Below are 20259 nucleotides of genomic sequence, written 5' to 3'. Positions count from 1 at the left end.
AAGAATACTCTGCCGAGGGGACAGCAGAGCGAGCTGACATCTAGCCATGGCCAAAGAAATTAACAGCCTCGTGGGCGGGGGAAACACCCGGGAAATGCAGGACTATGAGGTGAGTCCTGCCACTCCTCGGGGCCAGAGGCAGCCGCCCTCGCTCGGCGGTCCACGGGCCGGTCTGGGACACTGCCCGGAACGCGCGTCCAGTTAGCGCAGTTTTAAGACCTGTTAAGCTCCCACAGCTTCAGTTGTTTCGCTTTTTTGTCCGTGGCAAGGTTTCCTGAAAAGAAGGGTTGGAGGTTAAAAGTGAGATTTGATCGGTACCGGCTGTGCTTAGAAGGGAGGAGAGCGTTGAAAAACGGCCGGTGGAAGGACTACGGTTGGGGCCTAGGAACAGTCTGGAAAAAATTCACCTAGTTCTATTCCCTTAAAATAAGTTTCTTACACACCTGAGTGAGGTTGTCACTTCCTGAAGCAGTACAGCATATACTCGGCAGGAGACAGCCTTTTATTTTTGCTGCACAATCATCTAAGAAAACACAAACATTAAGAAATGCTAAGAACACGTACAGAAAAAGCCAGAGTTGAGTGAGGAGTGCGAGTGAGGAAAACGGCTGCTGGAAGTGAGACGGGGTTACCCAGCATCCCGGCTCTTTTGGGGGGGGAGAAGCTTGAGCGCGAGAGAGGCGGTTACCGGGCAGCGCGCGGCGCGGCCGGCTAGCGGCCGTTGGCGGCAAACGGTTTCAGAAACGGCAGGCGGTACGGGCGGAGCGCCGTTAGTTGAAGAAGAGCTGCCGAAGGGGTGAGATGGAGTCCATCCAGGAGTGACCGGAGGTGAGCTGAGGGGGTGAAACAGTGGAAGCAGTAGAGAAAGTGTAAAATTAGGGAAAGGTGAGACTTCACAGCAGTGACTTTGCTGAGTGGAAAAAAATTCTTGATAGAATTTTCCGTCCGGCATCCCCAGGTTTCTGTACCTTCAGGATGCAGATAGTTGGTCACGAACTTGTGACTACCTACTGTGTCTGCTGTGGTTGGTGAGAAAAGAAATGCAGTGTTTTCAGGGGAAATTAGTTTTTTTCTTTTACTTCATGGTTGAATAGGAGTTACAGTTACATAACCGGCGTAACTGTCGGCAAGATTCAAGGCAAAGGGCGGTTTTAAGGAGGTTGGGAGTAGCCGGTAAAGCTACCACAGAGGAGGCCGGAGGAGGAACAGTGTCATGTATTTCAAAATCTTGCAAATGGTTGTTGGAGGTAGGCCTTAGGAGGGCCGAGCGGCAGTGGGAGCTGACCTCTCCATCAAAAGTTGGTTAGGAATAGACAAAGCAAGATAAGAGCCTTATATGTATTTTTTCAGCTAATATGGAAAACCAGATATTAGGCTATTTTTTAAAATCCAACAATCTGCTAGATTATTATTTTAATAACTGTTGGAAGATTTTAACTCAACTTGTGGTTGCATCCTCTTTATGATGGAAAAGGATTATGCTTTCTCAAGTAGTGAATGAAGTGGGTCATAGAAGTCCTGTTTTGCTCATTGGCCTATTAGAAATGAGTATTCAAAAATAAGTGTTCTAATGGATCCAGTAGGAAAAAGTTGGGAAGATGTAATTATGGGGGAGAATGTGCCATGATTGTAACAGGAGTAACTTTAGGTAAGAAAGCCCACACAGATGTCATAATGCGCATTATTAACAGGGGAATTCTGCTGAGGAAATCTGAGCCGATGCTGTGAAGTGTTAGAACCGAACAAGGCAATTCAAAAGCAGCTCTTCTCAATTCTCAATGAAACATCCCAAGGAGGTAAATTGATGCCTTGTCCAATTACTTACACATTTCACATGTGCCATTTTTTCCAACTCTGGCTTTTTCTGTACGTGTTCTTAGCATTTCTTAACGTTTGTGTTTTTAGAGGATTGTGCAGCAAAATTAAAAGGCTGTCTCCTGCCAAGTATATGTACTGCTTCAGGAAGTGACAACCTCACTCAGGTGTGTAAGAAACTTATTTTAAGGGAATAGAACTAGGTGAATTTATACCTGTGGAAGCACTTTAATGACTTTCTGTTAATATTAGCCTCCCTCAGATTTTACTTAATGAAATATATCCTTAGTTGCTTGTGGAGACACCTATGGAGACAACTATGCTATTATGGAGGGATTTGCTTTGTATAATAAATCTGTGTTATTATACTGCTTTCCTTTTCTAGGTACGGAATTGCCATTTACATTTCAGAAACATAATAGCAGTATTTATGCCATATCTCTTTTTTAGAAAAAAAGAGCACTGTGAAAATGCATGTGTAAGATGAAAGTGTGCATAAACTCCATGCATTAATCTGTGAGCTCCTTTTTTTTTTAAGGCAAAAACCCTAAGGATATCTTAACATTGTATTATTTCCTGGAGTGTTAAAAAAAAAGTGTTCATGTGTGTCATGATACCACTATGCTCCTGCCATCATATTTGGAGTTCACATATATTTGGTATTTACTGAAGGGGTTGTAATACTAACAGTTTGATACTAACAGAAAAGACAGATCTGTTGTGGCTTTATGGTTTGAATGAAAATAAGAGACTTTGCTAATTCAGGCTAGGGGAAGATCTTCAAGATCCTGAGATTTGATAGTGATGTCTCCATGTTCTTTGGTTTCTCATTTTTACACCTGATCTGTCAAAATATTTCACAATTAAAATAGGACAAATAAAAAGTGATATCCTTTAAGAGTTCGAGTCTATTATGAATCAGGAGTGGTGGTGTGCCGAAACCCTCCCAAAATATTAAACAACAAAGTTATTAAATGACAGTACACCAGGAATACCAGTTGCAGGTTTGTAATTGCATGTGACATTCAAAATTTTAAGAAAAGCACGTTGCACAGTTACTAGTCTAATTCCAGTACTAGCTGGCCATTTTATGGGTTGTTAAAGGCAGCTGCATGTATAGTAGTGTGCTTTCTGGAATGATACTTCTGTGTTCTAATAACTTTTTGTTGTTTTGTATACACGAATTCCCAAAAAGTTTACTTGAGTTGGTCATTTAGTCAATCAGGAGTTGACTAACTGAAAAAAAACAACTATGCAACACATCTGCAAAAGGCTTTGTTCTGATGATTCAGGCAGTAAATCTGCATATGCTGACCTTCCATAATTTCTACCATGAAGTATAAAATAAGTGAATATTTTATTTCTATAACTGAGTCTTTCTTTGGTGTGCCTGAAAGGTATTGCTTATGTCTCAGAGAGAATGCAATAGCTTTTGTTCTCAGTTTCTTTAAGAATGGTCATTGCTGAAATATTTAGAAATACATCTGCCCTTTATGCTCTAGTACTTTACTGAGGGAATTTATAAAGTAGAACATTCAAGCAGTGTGACTTCATTTCCTGGTAGGAGTCAGCTGAAGGAGAGCTACAGCTGAGAGATTTGTCCTGCAAACCAAGGTGTGAGCTGCAAGAACTGGAGGACAAACTAAGTGAAACTCGTGTGCAGATCAACCAGATGGAACGAGAGTAGGGAAAAAAATTAACTGCAATTTTTTCTGTTTGCTTTTTGTTTTTGTTTTTTTTTTTCCCTTGATGTCTAAATATTGATGGACATTTGTAAAATGTTTTATTTCTGGCCTAAAACCAGAGTTTCAAAATGCATTGAGCTCTGTATCGTGTGTATATATCCAAAGTGGGGTACAAATGATACAGTCAACACCAACATTCATAAATTCACTTGGTAAGTTTTGCTTATGACAGAGATGTTGAAAGACATGCCAGTATTCTACATAAAAAGGTTCTGTATAGTCCATGACAATCCCTTGTGGAGTTATAGTCTATGAAATGTTGCATACTAAGCAAACCCTAAATAAAAAAAATCAATTGAGTAGCTACAGTGTAACATTTATTGAAGGACCTACAACATGTCGCAATTAATTATACAATGTAATTGATACATAAATGTCCAAGAAGATAAAAGCCACTGTCATAAGATGGAGGAAGTCACTCATCGTTTCCAGATGAGTGACTAGGCCTGAAGAGTTTTGGTCTAGTTGCGTAAAACATATTTTATGGAGCATTATAATATAAAAGTTAATAAATTGCTTCAGATACAAGTTAGTGCAGTTATTACCAGCTGCACGGCCATTTAAGAGGCAGCTCGACGCGGCAGACACATTCTCACGCATCCTATTACCATGAGAACAATGAACGTTCTGGAAGTCTTGGGTCAGTGCATTAAGTGATATAATTTCATGCCCTTACTAAGTGATTCCAAGAATATAATTTTGGATTTCCCCCATGCCTACTTCTAGAGCTCATCTTCCCAAATCTGCTTTTCTTTCCCAATTGTCCTTTGTAGTAGAATTCGTTAACCCTCTTTTACTACTGTTCTGCTAGAAGTCCTTCCTGAAGGAGCTGACTTGGATGGAACTGGGCAGTCTTTCCTCTTAGCAGATGTTGGTGGCCTTATTACCTGTGGTCATCTCAGTCAGCTTGTTCCTTAAAAAGGTGGAACAAGAATCATATCAATTGATAAGTGTTAGAGCTTTTGTTGATTCAGAGTCTCAAAAAAATCTCACCAGGGTCCTCCAGTAAGGAAAAGGAAGGACAGGGTGAATACCTTCAAAATAAATAGAAAACATATTTTCTTTTTGCCTTCCACTTCTGGTAAGAGAAAAGCAGCAGTAATACCGGTATTTGGATGGAAAGCAGAGATTTTGGGATAGTTTTTATTATTAACTAAGAGTAAAGGACAGAAGATAAACTTGTTTCACTGGTTGTCTGCCAATCTTTAAGAATCACTCCTGCTTTTGGGGACAGCAGGAGAGGAATTGTTAGCTTTTGGTATTACTTGACTAGCATTTCTGATGTCTTTTGACTGACTAATATATTTCTGCAAAGAAAAAGAGCCCAAGAACCTGGTAGGAGACAATGCATAGGTTCTTAATCTATGGAAAGAAAACTGAGATGGTTTAGTTACTGTCTTAAATGTGAAAAAGAAATTAGTTTCTTTTAGACCTGATCATCTGAGCTAGTATAAGGACGCCAAATGTTAACCAGTAATTGTTCCTATAGCACACAGTGCTATATCCACTTTCCTGCCACAATACACTTACACAATTTAAAGTAAGATCAAGGGTCTGCTTTGTTTCATTTGTTTTTAAACTCTGGATTTTTCCTGTATTTCAGTATAAGGAAAGCATGCTGAAATTATTCAGCAAGCATAAGGAGCTTGGTCAATAGTTTTCCTATTTTTTTTGCTCCTTTTGTTTGATGATGAGGATTAATTGATAGTTTACGTTGATAGAAGGACATCTTGTGACTGACTGTTCTGTGTCATTAAGTCTGAAGGCTTCCCGGTGCCACTTAAAGAGGCTAGAGGAACTAGATGAGTACGAGCAGAAGATTGAGAACTTGCGGGATGAGATTGCTATGCTGGATTGCAAAAAGTCTGTTATCCAGAGCAGGTAGAGACCTTACTCAGAGAAGTCACTGAATCATAGAAATCGGTCATGTTAGGTAGCATGAATTTCTTCCTCATTTAAATTGAAATATAAACAAAAGCCAAGGTTTTTTGCTTTGTTATGAAGGAACATAAACTCTTTAGGTTATTTGTTCTAGTGCCCAAATATTTTATTTTAAAGCAGTTATGTTACATTTCAGACAAAACAGCAAATAATGCACCTTTACAAAATACATGGAGAGCAACTGTATGAAATAGTTCTTTTGTTGATGAGTACTTTTATAGAGTTCTGCTCTGTAGTTGTAGTATTCAATTTTTACTTGTTTGACTTCAGCAGTACTCTTCGGTGGTACTGAAAGAGGAACAAATCTCCAAAATATTACTGGTTAAAGGTGTGTTTCCTAGGAACAAAGTGCTTGGCCTTATATGCTTTACATATTACTTTTCTTTTACTGTTTATGCTGTAGGCCATAAAACATTCTATGAAAATGCCTTCATATTAGACTAACCAGCTGTAGCTTCTTTAATTACTTGGCTCAAAACTCACCTTACCCTTGTAAAAATTAAATTGACGAAGAAGTCTGCCATAGGGAAAGCATCTGAGGATGGTAAAGTGACATGAAGCTTCTTTGCTTGTGTGTCGTAGGCTTTCCCGCTGCACTCCTCCGCCATGCCGTCGGAGATGTCTCTCTCCACCATGCCGTCTGAGGGGCTGTATCTCTCCTCCACCGTGCGTTCCAAGGGGCTGTATTTCTCCTCCACCATGCCTTCCTAGGGCCTGCTCTCCATGCCGTCCAAGCGCCTGCTCTCCATGCCCTGTGAGGGCCTGCTCTCCATGCCCCGTGAGGGCCTGCTCTCCATGCCGTCCAAGCGCCTGCTCTCCATGCCCTGTGAGGGCCTGCTCTCCATGCCCTGTGAGGGGCTGCTCTCCATGCGGACCCTGCCGTCCGAGGGCCTGCTCTCCATGCCTTCCGAGGGCCTGTTCTCCATGCCCTGTGAGGGGCTGCTCTCCATGCGTACCCTGCCGTCCAAGGGCCTGCTCTCCGTGCCTTCCGAGGGCCTGCTCTCCATGCATACCCTGCCGTCCAAGGGCCTGCTCTCCATGCGGACCCTGTGGTCCATGCGGACCCTGTGGTCCATGCGGACCCTGCCGTCCAAGAGCCTGCTCTCCATGCGGACCCTGTGGTCCGTGCGGACCCTGTGGTCCGTGCGGACCCTGTGGTCCATGCGGACCCTGCCGTCCAAGGGCCTGCTCTCCATGCATACCCTGCCGTCCAAGGGCCTGCTCTCCATGCATACCCTGCCGTCCAAGGGCCTGCTCTCCATGCATACCCTGCCGTCCAAGGGCCTGCTCTCCATGCATACCCTGCCGTCCAAGGGCCTGCTCTCCATGTGGACCCTGTGGACCCTGTGGTCCATGCGGACCCTGTGGTCCCTGTGGTCCCTGTGGTCCCTGTGGTCCCTGTGGTCCCTGTGGACCCTGTGGACCCTGTGGTCCGTGCGGACCCTGTGGTCCGTGCGGACCCTGTGGTCCGTGTGGACCCTGTGGTCCGTGTGGACCCTGTGGTCCGTGCGGACCCTGTGGTCCATGTGGACCCTGTGGTCCAAGGCCCTGCTCTCCATGCATACCCTGCCCTCCAAGGTCGGGCTCTCCATGCCGTCTGAAGTGTCTCTCTCCACCGTGCCTACCATGTCGTCCAAGGGCGTGTATGAGGCCCTGTGCCAGGCCCTGTGTGAGGCCCTGTATCTCTCCTCTGCCGTGCCGTTTGAGGCCCTGCGTGAAGCCCTGCGTGAGACCCTGCGTGAGACCCTGCATGAGGCCCTGTCCTCCCAAGTGCCGTGCCCTTTGCCCAAGGCCCTGTACACCTCCCCGGATCAGGCGGGGCAGCGCTTCACACCGTGCCTGCCTCATAGCTCGCTATAACTTCATTTACGCTAAAGAACGCTTGGAGGCAGAGTGCATTTTGAGGCGATACGTCTGTAACTTGGAGACGGTGCAGAGGATAGTATACATTGCATGTGTGGTGAGAAAGAAATATTATTTCTTATTTTACAGGCTGGAGGTGTGTTGTAAAATACTATGTCTGCAGTGGTTTAAATTGTGGGTAAATTAGCATTTCTGTCAAGTGTAGAGAAGAAAAGCTTTCTTTTTTATTTTGATTTTTCTTTCTTCCCCTCACATTTTTACATTGAACTCTCAATATAGTGTCCTACCTGACCTGTCCCAAGATGGGAACAGGGTCAATGATTTATTGTACGGATACTAAAAGAGTGAAATTTAGTCTGAAATTGGTCAAGTGATTTGGTCTGAAAATTACATGGTATCTGCAGTGATCAACATTGCCTTCTGCAAATAAATTACACTCAATCAGAGAATTCCTTCCTCATGAGTTAATTTTCTCCTTTACAGCAATGTATTATATTCCTCCTTGTTTTGATGATAGTGGGTTAAATTATTAATTTTCTGATAACAGATAAAATATTAAACTGGGTCTGCTGTATTTAACTTAATGTTCTTTACTTTTGCAGGAATCTTTCCGTGCGGCAAAGATGGCCTTCTGGAGGGTGAAAATAAACGTAAAAGACACTTTGGGTATATGTTTCAGAGGGGGACCTACGTCACTTGAAGTTGCTGTCCTGGATTATATAGCTTGCCACAAGGATCTGTATGACGTTTGTTGCAGTGTCCATGTAAGTGAAGGGCAGTGGTGATCTCTTTCAGGAGCTAGTAAATTCAGAATATGTAAATTAGAAATGCACTGTAACCTGAAGGAGAAAAGAGTTACTGTATGGACTTTGTCTTGTAGCAGTTTATTTTCTAGAACAACATTGCTAGGACTAGTATATGTATGGCTTAGTAATGGCTTGCTTGGTTTGTTCATAGCAGCACATTCTTTCTGAAGTTGTTGTTTTCTGGAATAGTCCAGGCCAACATTACTATGAGTTTTTTATACTGATTTTTAAATGTAGAAAGCTGAGAGGCATATTTAGGGGGGATTTCTGCAGTTGCCTGTGAAAAAATTGTTAGTGAGTGCAAATTACTCATGTATGTTTATTTTCAGGAAGTAGTTTGCTGCATGAACAGGAACCCAAAGCTTCCATGTCCAGGAGAACTGGATTTCGTTGTGATCAGCAATTTGATTCGAGAGGTGTGCTGTTTGGCTTATTCAATGCAGACACTCATTCCTCCTCTTGATATTGCCTATGGTGTTGATGGAGAATGCTTCAATAGGAACATGTAAGACATTTCTATATTCAGTCAGACTTACCATTAAAAGTTTTGTAGTCTACTTGTTTCCTAATTAATACAGCAGTTCACAATTGCTAAACATTACTTTAGGGCAAAACCCCCTGGCCTGTAGTGAATTTGGTATGTCTTTAAGGTAAATACTAGCATGTACATAAGCGTCAGCAATTTTTTTTTAGTGAACAGCAGAGCAATTTTCTGGATAAACTTCACTCTCAAGAGCATATTTAATTTATTATTTAAGAAGAAAATGATCATCAGCTTTCCCTGCTTAGTCTCTATTTGCCTTTTAAAAAATGCTTGCATCTTGTTCCTCCTTACCGGCCTGTTCTGTAAAAGTCATACTTACTGAGATCTTGCAGTCGGTGTCATTACCAGGGTCATCAACATGTTTGCTGCAACCTCCAGGCTGTGGCTACTGTACAACATACGACTATTAATATGCTCCCATCTCTTCTGGTTTAGAGCTGGTCAAAACCAAAACTGCCTCTGAAAAATGAGAATTTTGTTAATAATTTTTCTTTTTTCTATAGGGTCAAGCTGCTTTTTTAGCAGAGACCTGTAGAGTGCTTCCATGTTGTCTAGAAAATAATTGGAATTGATAGGTCATAAAAATTGCTCTAAAAAGCAAAACACCTTACATCACTAAGAGGGTTTCTAGTAATAATTTAGAATAGAATGGAACCCAAGATATTCCAGGAAGCGGGGATGACTGTGTCTGCCAAATTGCTGCTCAGAAGGTTTAATCTGTCAGTGGACACAGGGCCCTGGCTTGTGTGGGATTTATGCAAAAATTAAGGTCTAGTGGCCTTCTGAAGTGTTAGATGGCTTTATTAGAATGTCTGTCAGGATAAGTAAACAGTATGTTCTGCTAAGTCTGTCTTCCAAGTCCATTTCTTTTACAGGATCACATTAAGAATACATATTTTTGTGATGTGGAAAGATACTAGTAACTACTTTTTATCAGCATTGATGATTTGGAACTTATTTCTCTTTTGGCACTTAATGCAGACATTTCTTGTACTGTTTGTTTCAACAGGTACTATCGTAGCTTTGACTCCGATTTCGCAGCTCCCTTTGTGGCCTATCACGTCTGGCCTCCTCTGGTAGAAGATGGCACTGTTATTGTGAAAGGAGAAGTAGTCACTAAAAAAATGGTTATGGTACGTATTTTGTTAAAGAAAAATGTTAAGGGAAAGTCAGTGGATTTCAACACTGTTTTTAAAATTTAAAAAGATAAGTTTTTAACTGTCCCCTATATGGGTGGAGTAGTATATCAAACATCAATTAGGTTTTAGTGCCTCATCCTGTATATAGGATGAATAGTTCCATTTTCCTTCATGTGTTATTTATGCAGATAATGGTTGTTGTCAGAACCTGTTCTAAGCAGAAAGCTTACTGTGTTTCCTCTCTGTCCTCAAACCTTGTCTCCAGTATGGCTTGCAAAGTGTGTCTTTATTAAACCTTCTCTCGCAGAAGAGGTTTACTTACAAGAGCCTACTTTTCTCTTGTAGTGTCCTCGCAGATGCAGGATTAGAAGCAGAAGCTGCAGCTGTGGCCGTCCTCTGCTGTGTGGGGTAAGCCTCAGCTAAATGTTTGTAGTGTTAACAGCATCAAGTATTTTTAACTAGGAATGTAGGCAACCTGTTAAAAATGCTGATGTGCCACATGTACATTTTAACACTGGGAATAAGTGCCTTTGCTTGATGGTCTCGAATGAGGTGAAGCTGAACTGACAGATAGTTATTGCCTGGTATAAGGATCAGTAGAGATACTGTATGAGATACTGTATGAGAAGTAGATCATAGTTAAATTCTCAGAAGCATCAATTGTGTATCTTGGAATGCTTTGCCCCTACTCTGCTTTAGTGCCCTTCCAAATAAATAATTGCATCATCTGGAAGTGTTTCAGTAATTTTGGAGTACATATACAACACATAGTTCCTGCCTCCTGGACTTAGTGACCTAAATTTACTCCTAATTTATGAAATGCATCAAAGGGGCCAAAAAGAAATGTAGGGTGAGCAGGAAGAGAAGGTGGTACAAATAAGATATGTGAAACTTCAGCAGAGTTCTGCATATTGTGTGGTTACAAAATGTTTTTTAATTATTACTGTTACTGTTAAAAATGTGTATATTTTTCTAGTTGTTAGCCCATCTTATTAAATGGACATAGGCACCCTCACCTTAAAATATGAATATTGAAAATGTGAGAGGCTTTGGGTAGGGCTCCCTTTTTTGTGTGTGTGTGCAGGATGTGAAAGAAAACTAGAAAGTTGTTGAACTTGACTTTGTAGCAGTAGAGTTGCACTGATAGATGTGCAGATTTTCTAAATGTTGATGGGTGCCCGGGTGACTTTTTTGGTTACAGTTCTTTAGCACGCCTGATTTTCCTTTTCTCTTTGTCTTGCAGGTGCCTCGAAGCCGCAGTCTTTCAACAGTGAGGGTCAGAAGTAAGTGGCATATTGGTTCCTAGTGACTCATGGTTTTCACATCAAGCCATTGAACGATTGAACAAAAGAACAAAATTACATGTTGACTGTCTCTGATTCTAAAATACTTGCCGAAGTGTTAAATTGGATAGCCCCCTTTTTTTTATGGGTGGAAAAAGGCTGAGATTTTTTACTTGGAGGAAAGCTTGTTTTTTCACTCTACTTGGACCATTGTCATGATTTGTCTCTGCTGGTTGCCTTCACTGTGGCCAGTGCTGTAGTAAGTAAAACTTGCTTCCTTCCTTACACAAGAGACAGTTTGCTACTGTATATCTGCTGTCTTCCAGCCTTTCAAATTCCAAAGAGATGGCTAAGTTGTGACAGTGAAGTGAGGGATTTCAGGCAGCATGAGTGTGTGCCTATCTTGAAGCCAACCCAACTCAGAGATTTAGAAAATACAGTTGCACTGAAATGTACCTTTTTCTTCCATAGGGCGCTGCTAACTGGACATCTTCCTGCAGTGCAACACAACTGGATTCAACAACTTTGCTGGTGTCGTTTCTCTTCGGAAATACCTCAAATCTCTCAATAAATGGCGGTTGTCACTCCAAATGGAGTTTGTATTCAGTGTGTTTTTTAGAATTATAGAAGGCTTATTTATAATTTTAGAAACGAAACACTTTTGATTTAAAAAAAGTGCATGCAGTACAGGATCATTTGGCAAAATTTGCAAAGCGGTCAGGAAGCCGTGATGTAATCCTGCAGGTGGAGATAGAATTATTGCATCTAGAATGTTTGCTTCCCTCAGATTCCAAATGATGCAGTTTATCTTACTAATTAAACATCTTATATTAAACATCTTTATAGGATGTTTAATATAACCTAAATGGTGAATGTTGCAGAATGTTGAGGTTAGCTGTTACTTGAACACAATGTAATTAATTGGTTCTTGTTTACAATTTTAGAAAATAGCAATAATCATAGGATGTGGCAGTCTCACACAGCAGCCTTTTAATATATCCCTGTGATAAAGTGAATTTTCTAGCTGCAATGCAGAAATTGCACAGAGCAGTCATAAACTGCCAATACTCCAGGAATCCCCAGGGCTTTATTGACATTTATGGATGAATGCTCACATGTTCTTTAGCAAGGCCAGTAATAGTCCTGGTTTAAATACATTCTAACTTAGAAATTATTATAATAAAAATTTGTAGTTTGATACTAGAAGTATTTTGAAAGTGTGCCACTGAGTATTTGTAGGCTTGAAATATGTGAGGCCTCTTCAGGATCACACTTAGTGAGCTTTCATACTGTATTGATAGATCAGTGATTGTGAATACAGTGAAAAAATCCTGTCTAGTTATTTCTTACTGTAGGCATTTATTGCACTTTGAGTGTAAAAATTGGAGAGACCTGAAGAGATTTAACAGTGATAAGATGTGGGATGACATGCCATCCCATTCGTACTAGTTGGCTCTCTGAGCCAGAAAGAGATGACCAGAGCCTGGAGAAGGGTGTGCAGGTCAGTGAACACCTGAAGGAATAGCACCAAGGAATTCCAGCCACTGCAGTCAGAGAGTTTCACCAGGGGCCCAGCTTAAATCCTCTATTCTAAAAAAAGCGGGTAGGATGGGAAGTAAACAGGAGAAACTAGAGATGTACACAAGCCTGCAGGGCTATGGACCATATTGGCATCCTGAGAAGTGGTGGGATGGTTCCTGTGTCTGGAGGGCTGGAATGGAAGGGCAGGGGCACTTTATGAAGGAAAGGCATGGGAGACGAATGGTATTGCCCTCTCTGTCGACCAGCTGGAGTGCATGGAGCTTGGCCTGGGCATGGATGAGGAGCTGACTGGGTAAGGATTAAAGGAAGGGCTGGAACAGGTGTCATTATTAGTGGGGAACTGCTACAGGCCACTTGGCCAGAAAGACTGAGTCAATGAGGCCCACTACAGCCCACTGTGATACCCCTACTTGGCTTAGCTGGGAGGAGCTGGCTAATAAAGAGGAACGGGAATGATGGAATAGCCTGGAAAATTAAAGCTTTAATAATGAAAATAACGGTGGCACAGGGTACAGAGGCTAGATTCCAAAAATCTTTTGGATGGGGCAAATGCAGCCAGGTATAGGGGCACAGGTCCAATCAGGAAGGTGAACTCAGAACATGACCTTATAAGAAAAAAGTTCTGACCCAACAGAGAAGGAAAACTGGAAATGACCAAATATAGGAAGGTTCTATTACTACTCACAAGAACCTATAATTCCCACTGTGACCTGATTAGGTCACCCCCTCATTACACTATCTGCCATGGTCTGAGGTCAAAACCCTCTGTAAAAGCATCTGAGATAAAGATCTTAGCAGGATGAGATTCCACAAAGAACTGTCTGCTGTAGGAGGAGAATGAGTTTGAGAGCATCTCAGGAACCCAAAGGTGCACAAGTCCCTGACATGTGGTGAGTAACATCCACAGGAACTAGCCAAGGAGGTGACTAAGCCACTATCCATCGTATTTGAGAAGTCATGGCAGTCCCATGAAGTTCACATAGACTGGAAAAGGGCAAGCATAACCCCCATTATTAAAAAGGAAAGAAAGAAGACCCACTGCTTGTGGGAAAACCAGATTCATCCTCATTGTTTACACTCTGCAGGACAGAGGCATTTTAAATGTAAAAAGGTATCAGGTGCTCTCTGGCTTGTGAGATATTTTTGACTCTGCAGAAACTGAGGGAAAAAGCCATTAAAAGGAGAGGAGGCACAAAATCAGATTAAAGAGTCTGAAAAAGTTGCCAGAAGAGGCAGGGTTAAGATATGACTGGCCACTGTGTGTGTGTGTGTGTGTGTGTGTGTGTGTGTAACACATGCAGCAGAGCCGAGGACTCCCAGCAGGGACTTGGTTGGTGAGGCTATTCTTGCTGGACAATGCAGAGTAGCACTACTTGCAGTTGGGCTGAGTGCTCTGCCTTATGCCCATGGGACCCTCCTGGCAGGATGCAGGACTTGGGTCCCTAGGCACATACCCAGACAGGGGCTGTGGTTTGTAGAACACCTTGGAGCAGAGCAAAAATCTTATGAAACCTTATCAGAGTGACTAGAAAGGGATAGTGGGCATTTTAGATGAAAGTTTATGTATTAACCTGAGGGAGCCAACTTAGGGGGAAAAAAAAATTACATCTCTTTTTCTTGAGGAATTGTTTGTCTAAGAAAGGCTCTGAGCTCCTTTGCCCAGAATAAGACAAAAACCGGAACATCTCCCACTAGATGGCACTATTGCCTTAAGAACAGAAAAATCGGGTTTTAATTTCAACTGCAGTTTTAAAAGCTATTGCCATAATGAGGTTTGCCAGTAGATACATAATAGTCACAGATTGAAGCAATATGAACAGACGTCAGATGGAGAATTATGATGTCAGATTAGCTTACTGATAGCACAATTGAAGTTTGCTGCCTAATAAGAATATGAAAATCCTTATATATTGTAAGATGAACATGACTATCAATACATTATTGGAGAAACTGTTTGAGTTTAGGTATTTTCCTGTTGAGGGGTCAATTTTTCAAAATTAATTTAATGAGTCTTTCCAAAGTGAATGGTTTTTATCTGCTTATATTCTGACCAATCTTCTCAAAGAACATATATAAAAACAAATCCCAAACTGAAATTCAGATTGAAAATTAACTTCTCTTAACATTCGTTCTTTTAAAATGATTTCAAGAAAATTACTCTAGTTCTTCTAAATTTTCTATCTAGTTAAAGAAAACGGTGGCTTGCAAAATTGTTATCTTGTGTGTGATTTTTCTGTTGCAATGGCTGACTGGCAAGTTGCTTCGCTATTTCCTTTGTCTATGACTGAAATAGATGTTTTTGAACATTGCAGACTTTTAAATGAAGTCTGCTAAATCTTTGAATCAGGAAGGTACTCCCTGCTTTTAGCTGCACCTCTGTTCATTTTCTAATCAAAGACAGAGTCAATTGCACCTGCTGAACCCTCAGGATACAGCTGGAGGGAAGGCTGCTGTCACAGCGACTGGTTTGGGTAATTAGTTCTTCAACTTATTAATTATCTTTTTAAAAGAAAGTTTGTTTATCATCATGCTCTATCTTTAATTGCAGTGTTGGTCCAGAGTGTCATTTCTCTAATGCTTGGAGGTTTTCTTCTGTATCCAGCCCAAATGTATTAATTTCCTATAGCCAAAGAGGCTATACCTCTTTGTTCTTCTGCCAGTGTGATTATCTTCAGAAGTCCTCATTCCCTGCCTTTGGTATTTGCCCTACTGTTGAGAGCAATAATCTTTTCTCCTCTGAACTAAAACCACCAAATCTTTCCGTCTCCTCTGAAGAGAGGTTTTTCATTGCCTTGATTATCCTTTTTGGGTGGCTCTGGGTTTATTTCTGTTCAGTTCTTCTTTCTTGAGTACAGATGACTAGAAATGGTGTCCAGTATTCAGGATAAGGCCTGACAACAGCTTTGTATGGTACACTTATCATTTTCATTGTACCATTGTAGTGTGTCTGTGGCAAGTGGCTCATTATCTGTGATCAGTTAAGAAGCTTTATTATCCTCAGTTGTTTCAAATTGATGAGTTCTTTTCCCCCTAGAACTTAATTCATCCACACATTTTTGGTGGACTCTTGATGTCTAAATGCTTTTCATATGAATGGCACAGTTGTTTTAGAAATGCTGAGCTTTGGGCATCCATTTGCACACATACCATGACAATGTGAATGCCATAGTGCATCGTGGTGTGTTCCTCTATTGCTAAAACTTACTGCAGGGTGATTCTATACTTTAAGCAGCCTGAACAGATTTTAGTAACCAGCCTTACAAAGTTTCAAAGTAGCTACCTGGAGCTTGATGATGCAAAGGAAAATATCTTACTTAACTCTATTTATATCCACTTTAACAAGAGAAGAAATAAATGTGAAGAGTATCACTAGAAACTTGTTGAAATACTGGAGACCATTCAATGGACACGTCTCTGTCAATATTAACAGAATGAAATACTAGAAATTCCTCATTAAAAGAATAGAAGTTATATACCTGATGGTTTGCAGCAAGTAACATTGAAATATTTTATAAGTCATCTAAACTTGCCTTTTGATTTATTGATGACATGGCTCTCATTTCTTGAGACATGATTTTTTTCTTAGTTGTATTTGCCTACCCCTTAGATTTGATGAGGGCCTTCATAGGCATCTCCAAAATATATGTATAACACTTGTCAGAGCAAAAATGACCCTGCTAAAAATATTTTCTGCCATGATTCTGGATTTGTGCTGTTTATCTGTGAGTCCTGGGTCATCCAGAGTTTTGAAGTCTGTTCTCTTGGTTGAATGGCACTTTCCCCAGTCTATTTTGTGCCATTGCTTCTTGTCTGAATCATGCAACCAGTAACAGGCAAGCAGTCGACATGTACACGTGCCTCTGTCACTGAAATACCGTGTTCATGTATCTAAATTTCTGTGCACCCACAGGATGTGGTTATTGTTCCCATGGTTCTTCCTTCACAGTTCATCTACTGTGCAGCTTTCAGATTAAAATCTTTGGGTCAGGATCAGTTTCTTACCTTTTGTGCAGCAGGGCTGGGTTTCACAGGTGATGTGTCTGCAAGGCAGATGCAGCCTTACCATATCAGTGCTTGGTGCAACATGCTCCCCTGGTCCCATGAGTCAGCTGTGGACCCATTCACACTCCTGTTGCACAGCATGAATCACTCTCTGTGCCCAAGTATTGTGCAGTTAGAGCAGCTCCATCATCTCATATAAATACAAACAACCCAGGCATCTGGATAAATGTTTACATGCACAAATTCCTATGTGTAATCAAGACAGGGAGGAAGGATTAGAGGGAATATGATCAAAAAGGCTCTTACAATAAGAGCCTTCCTAAGTCACCCCTAAAATATGTGGGCGTTTAAGTGTTCTTGAAGGTAATTGTACACTTTTCCTTTGTTTTTGAATAGGCTTAAAAAGTAGCTTCCTCCTTATCTCCCTAAAGCATGGAGTGCGCACAGCGAGCAAAGCTGCTTGGGAGATTCGGCTGGGCCAAGGACAGGAGATTTTTCATAAGGTCAGCTCTTCCCCCCTAGCTGCTGTCTAGGAGGCTTCTCAGAATTTGAATAGATGGGCTGTTCTTATAGGGTGGTTTTTGTTGCTGTTGTTGTTTTGGGTTTGGCTTTTTTTTTTTAACCCAGCCTTGGAATAATATCAGATAAATGAATACTTCAACAAATGGTGAAAGTTGCCTCAGAGAAATTGCTTTTGGCAACTGTTCCTCCTAATTAAAATGAAAGTCTGAGAAGCCTCAGTCTTTGGGAACAATTAATCAAATGCTGACACTAGATAAGATACAGATAATGCTTTGTGCCTATTAATTGCTTTCTACAATTAGCATGTGTGTGTTCAGCCAAATGCAGCTTGACCCTGATATGGTGGGAAGGAGAGGTTTGGAGTGAATGGAGGGCAGCACCTCTTTCTTGCCCTGCTGAGCCAACCAGTGCCTTCTCACCTTCCTGCTAACAACAATAAGAACAATTAGTAGAAAGTTTCAGTACTGAGAGACCCCCAAACTGTCCCCAGCACCCTGCAGTGGGCAGCAAGGGACCTTGTTCTGGTAGCTTAGATGCAGCAGCTAGAACACCTCTGTAAGCATTTGAGTGGATGGCCAGACAGAAAAAAGAAAGAGGAATTCTCTCCTGCTGGGGTCCAAGATACTAATTTCCCTGCTGGGGACTTCAGTGCTGATCTGGAGTGGTCAAAGACAGGTGTGTAGGACCTCCAAGTTCTGTTTAGATTTACTTATTTCTCAAACTGTAATATAATTAGAAGTCATCAAAATCCCGAGGAAATCTGTGCTCTCTGACCCGCAGAGTGGCAGAGGTCAGGACTAGCAGCTGGTGGAGGTCCTGGGGGAGGCTCTGCACCCTCAGAGACCTCAGAAGTTGTTCCTGTCCTCTGTCCCGGCTTGGGAAGTCAAAAATATGTTGAGAAAGTGCCAAGCAGGAGCTGCAGACAAAACCAGTGTGTGCTCATGAGTGCAGCGGTCAGGTGAATCCCCCAGAAAAAAAACGTGCAACCAGAGGCTGTGGGAGGCAATGCTGGATTTATGGCAGCCCAGCAGTAGGAGATGTGACCCCAAAACCTGAGGGATGGTGCTGGGCAGGAAAATGTGCAGGCAGGCGCCTGGAGAAAGGCTCTGGAGGACAGCCATGGATCTGCACATGGGGAAGGGACATGCTGGAGGCTGTGGGACCCAGATGAGACAGAGCAAAGAAATGAAGTTTTGAGCCTATTATCTTCATATGGAGAATGTATGAGTCAGGGGTGTGGGAGAGCTGATGATCCACATGTGCATGCATGAAGGGGAGAAGGGCAGGGAGCAGCCAGCCTGCTTGGCTCAGAAACAGCAGAGACAGACTCTCAAGCGATGCCTCCAGAGTAATCCCAACTGTAAGGAGAGTTTCAGACAGCTCAGAGTGAGAGTTGAAGATGACAGAGCAATGTCATCATCTCAGCTGGTGCTGCAGCCCTCACCTCTGGCAGCTAAAGCATGGAAATAGAAACCAGTGAGCACTTAAGAAAATAAAAGTACACTACAAGGTAAAGGGGCCGTTGACATCCCCATTCTAAGCAATCTTACTGTGTGTATGGGCATTTAAGTGTAGGACAGGCACCACATTCTGGGAGCAGCAGCCCCATGGCAGCCTGAGCTAGATGTGGAGGGAAATCTTGCCTTGCCATCTGGGCTGTGGCCCAGGCAGATTTGCTTACCTAAGGCTCAGAGATGTGTAGAAAAACTGTGATTAAGCAAGCCATGTACAGGAAAGTATTCTCAGAACTCGCTTTAACCACTGCCACAACCTAGTGGTTTCAGAAATGTCTGCAAAGTAGTTGTGCTGCTCCTCCACTGCTGTGCTTAAATTCATGAGAGGGATTTATGCTACAGCTCAGGGTGCCTGCATAAGTCTGTTTTTCCTTTGCTTCGTGTGAAGGAATGAGGGTCTGGGCCCACGGCTGCTCTCTGACTGGGCTTATTCCCAGAATAACTCCTCTCCCAGCCTCCTCTGCCCCACAAGAAAAAAAAATTCTTAAACAAATGTATAAACACTGGCAGCCCTCAGGTTTGTGTTTCTTTCTGAGCCTAATTTAAATGAACAGCAGACATTTTATGGGCTTTTCCAAGAGAACCTACAGGGGCTTATTTGCTTGAGTCTGACTTTCTGACAGCTCTCTACAAGCCTAATCAAAACCAGACTTAGTCTCTTGTGAAGCAAAATAATATATATTATGCAGCTACAAAGAACCAGGCTAAATGTAGTAAGTCATAAACCATTACTATGGCAGCAAGCATTCAATCATGTGCATGTACCACACTTGGATTTTGGAACAAGGGGTGTATTTGTTTTGTTCCCATTGTACAGAGAGTTGTAGTGGTGAGGAGCTGAGAAAACATTCCTTGCATCTAGAAAATGCCCCACTTGTCTAACTTGGAGTTTGTAGCTCCAAGTCAAAGGGTGTCTCTTCACTTTTGTCCCCACAGTGGGGAATGCTGAGTTGATATCTCATGGTGGGGTGCACCCAGTTCTGTTAGGGAAGCTGTGGGTGTGGAAGGCACTCCCTTGGAGCTGGATAGGACAAATCCTAGGACCAAGCTGGATTTAAGGGAGATTTGTCTTTATCATCTTTTTAGGTTTTTTTCTTCAATACATAGACCATATTTCTGAAATGTTCCCAAGTCTTTGTTTAGATGAATTCTGGACGACTTAGTTAGAGTGGGGAATTCTGCGGAGACAATAAATACTTAAAATGTTTTGACAGACAGCTCACCACTGACCTCTAAAAGAAGACTTTTTTCTATTTCTAATCATCCCACAGTGTTCTCATCACATAATATCACCTCTCTCTGTATAAGTTCATGTTCAGTTCCTGACATCTGGAAGCAATTTCTCCTTATCTGGCATGTGTATTTTCAAGTGAAATTGTGAAAAGAGGTGCTGAACTGATAAAGCAGGGATGTACCTTTGGGCTGGACCAGATGGTGAGGTGCTGCAAGCAGAAACCATTTCTGCCCAAAACAAGGAAGAAGGGGAAGGAAATCTCCAGGACTGAGCCAAAATGGAGGAATGGTAAAACCCTCATTCAGGAGG

General features: G+C 42.0%; 1 protein-coding gene across 1 annotated transcript; it reads left to right on the top strand.

The window, feature by feature from the left end:
* The first annotated feature begins 46 nt into the window (after nt 1–46).
* Nucleotides 47–11684, top strand: SPATA18 (spermatogenesis associated 18). Its single transcript, XM_058804331.1, has 12 exons — nt 47–170; nt 1707–1796; nt 1906–1982; nt 3380–3498; nt 5319–5441; nt 7245–7461; nt 7967–8128; nt 8500–8675; nt 9724–9847; nt 10199–10261; nt 11097–11136; nt 11608–11684. Exons 1-12 carry the CDS (start codon nt 47–49, stop codon nt 11616–11618), a joined length of 1326 nt encoding a protein of 441 aa, XP_058660314.1. The 3' UTR covers nt 11619–11684.
* Nucleotides 11685–20259: the final 8575 nt, after the last annotated feature.

This window comes from Ammospiza caudacuta, chromosome 4 (assembly GCF_027887145.1).
Source record: "Ammospiza caudacuta isolate bAmmCau1 chromosome 4, bAmmCau1.pri, whole genome shotgun sequence".
Taxonomy (NCBI): Eukaryota; Metazoa; Chordata; class Aves; order Passeriformes; family Passerellidae; genus Ammospiza; species Ammospiza caudacuta.
The sequence above is the reverse complement of the archived record's forward strand: the minus strand, read 5'-3'. Positions and strand labels throughout refer to the sequence as shown.

What these genes read in the sequence shown, in the direction of transcription:
- SPATA18 (XM_058804331.1), top strand. Translation starts at nt 47, where the DNA reads ATGGCCAAAGAAATTAACAGCCTCGTGGGCGGGGGAAACACCCGGGAA. An exon ending in CAATGAAACATCCCAAGGAG is followed by an intron (nt 1,797 to 1,905) that starts GTAAATTGATGC and finishes TTGTGTTTTTAG; the next exon opens with AGGATTGTGCAGCAAAATTA. An exon ending in AAGTCTGTTATCCAGAGCAG is followed by an intron (nt 5,442 to 7,244) that starts GTAGAGACCTTA and finishes ACCCTGCGTGAG; the next exon opens with ACCCTGCATGAGGCCCTGTC.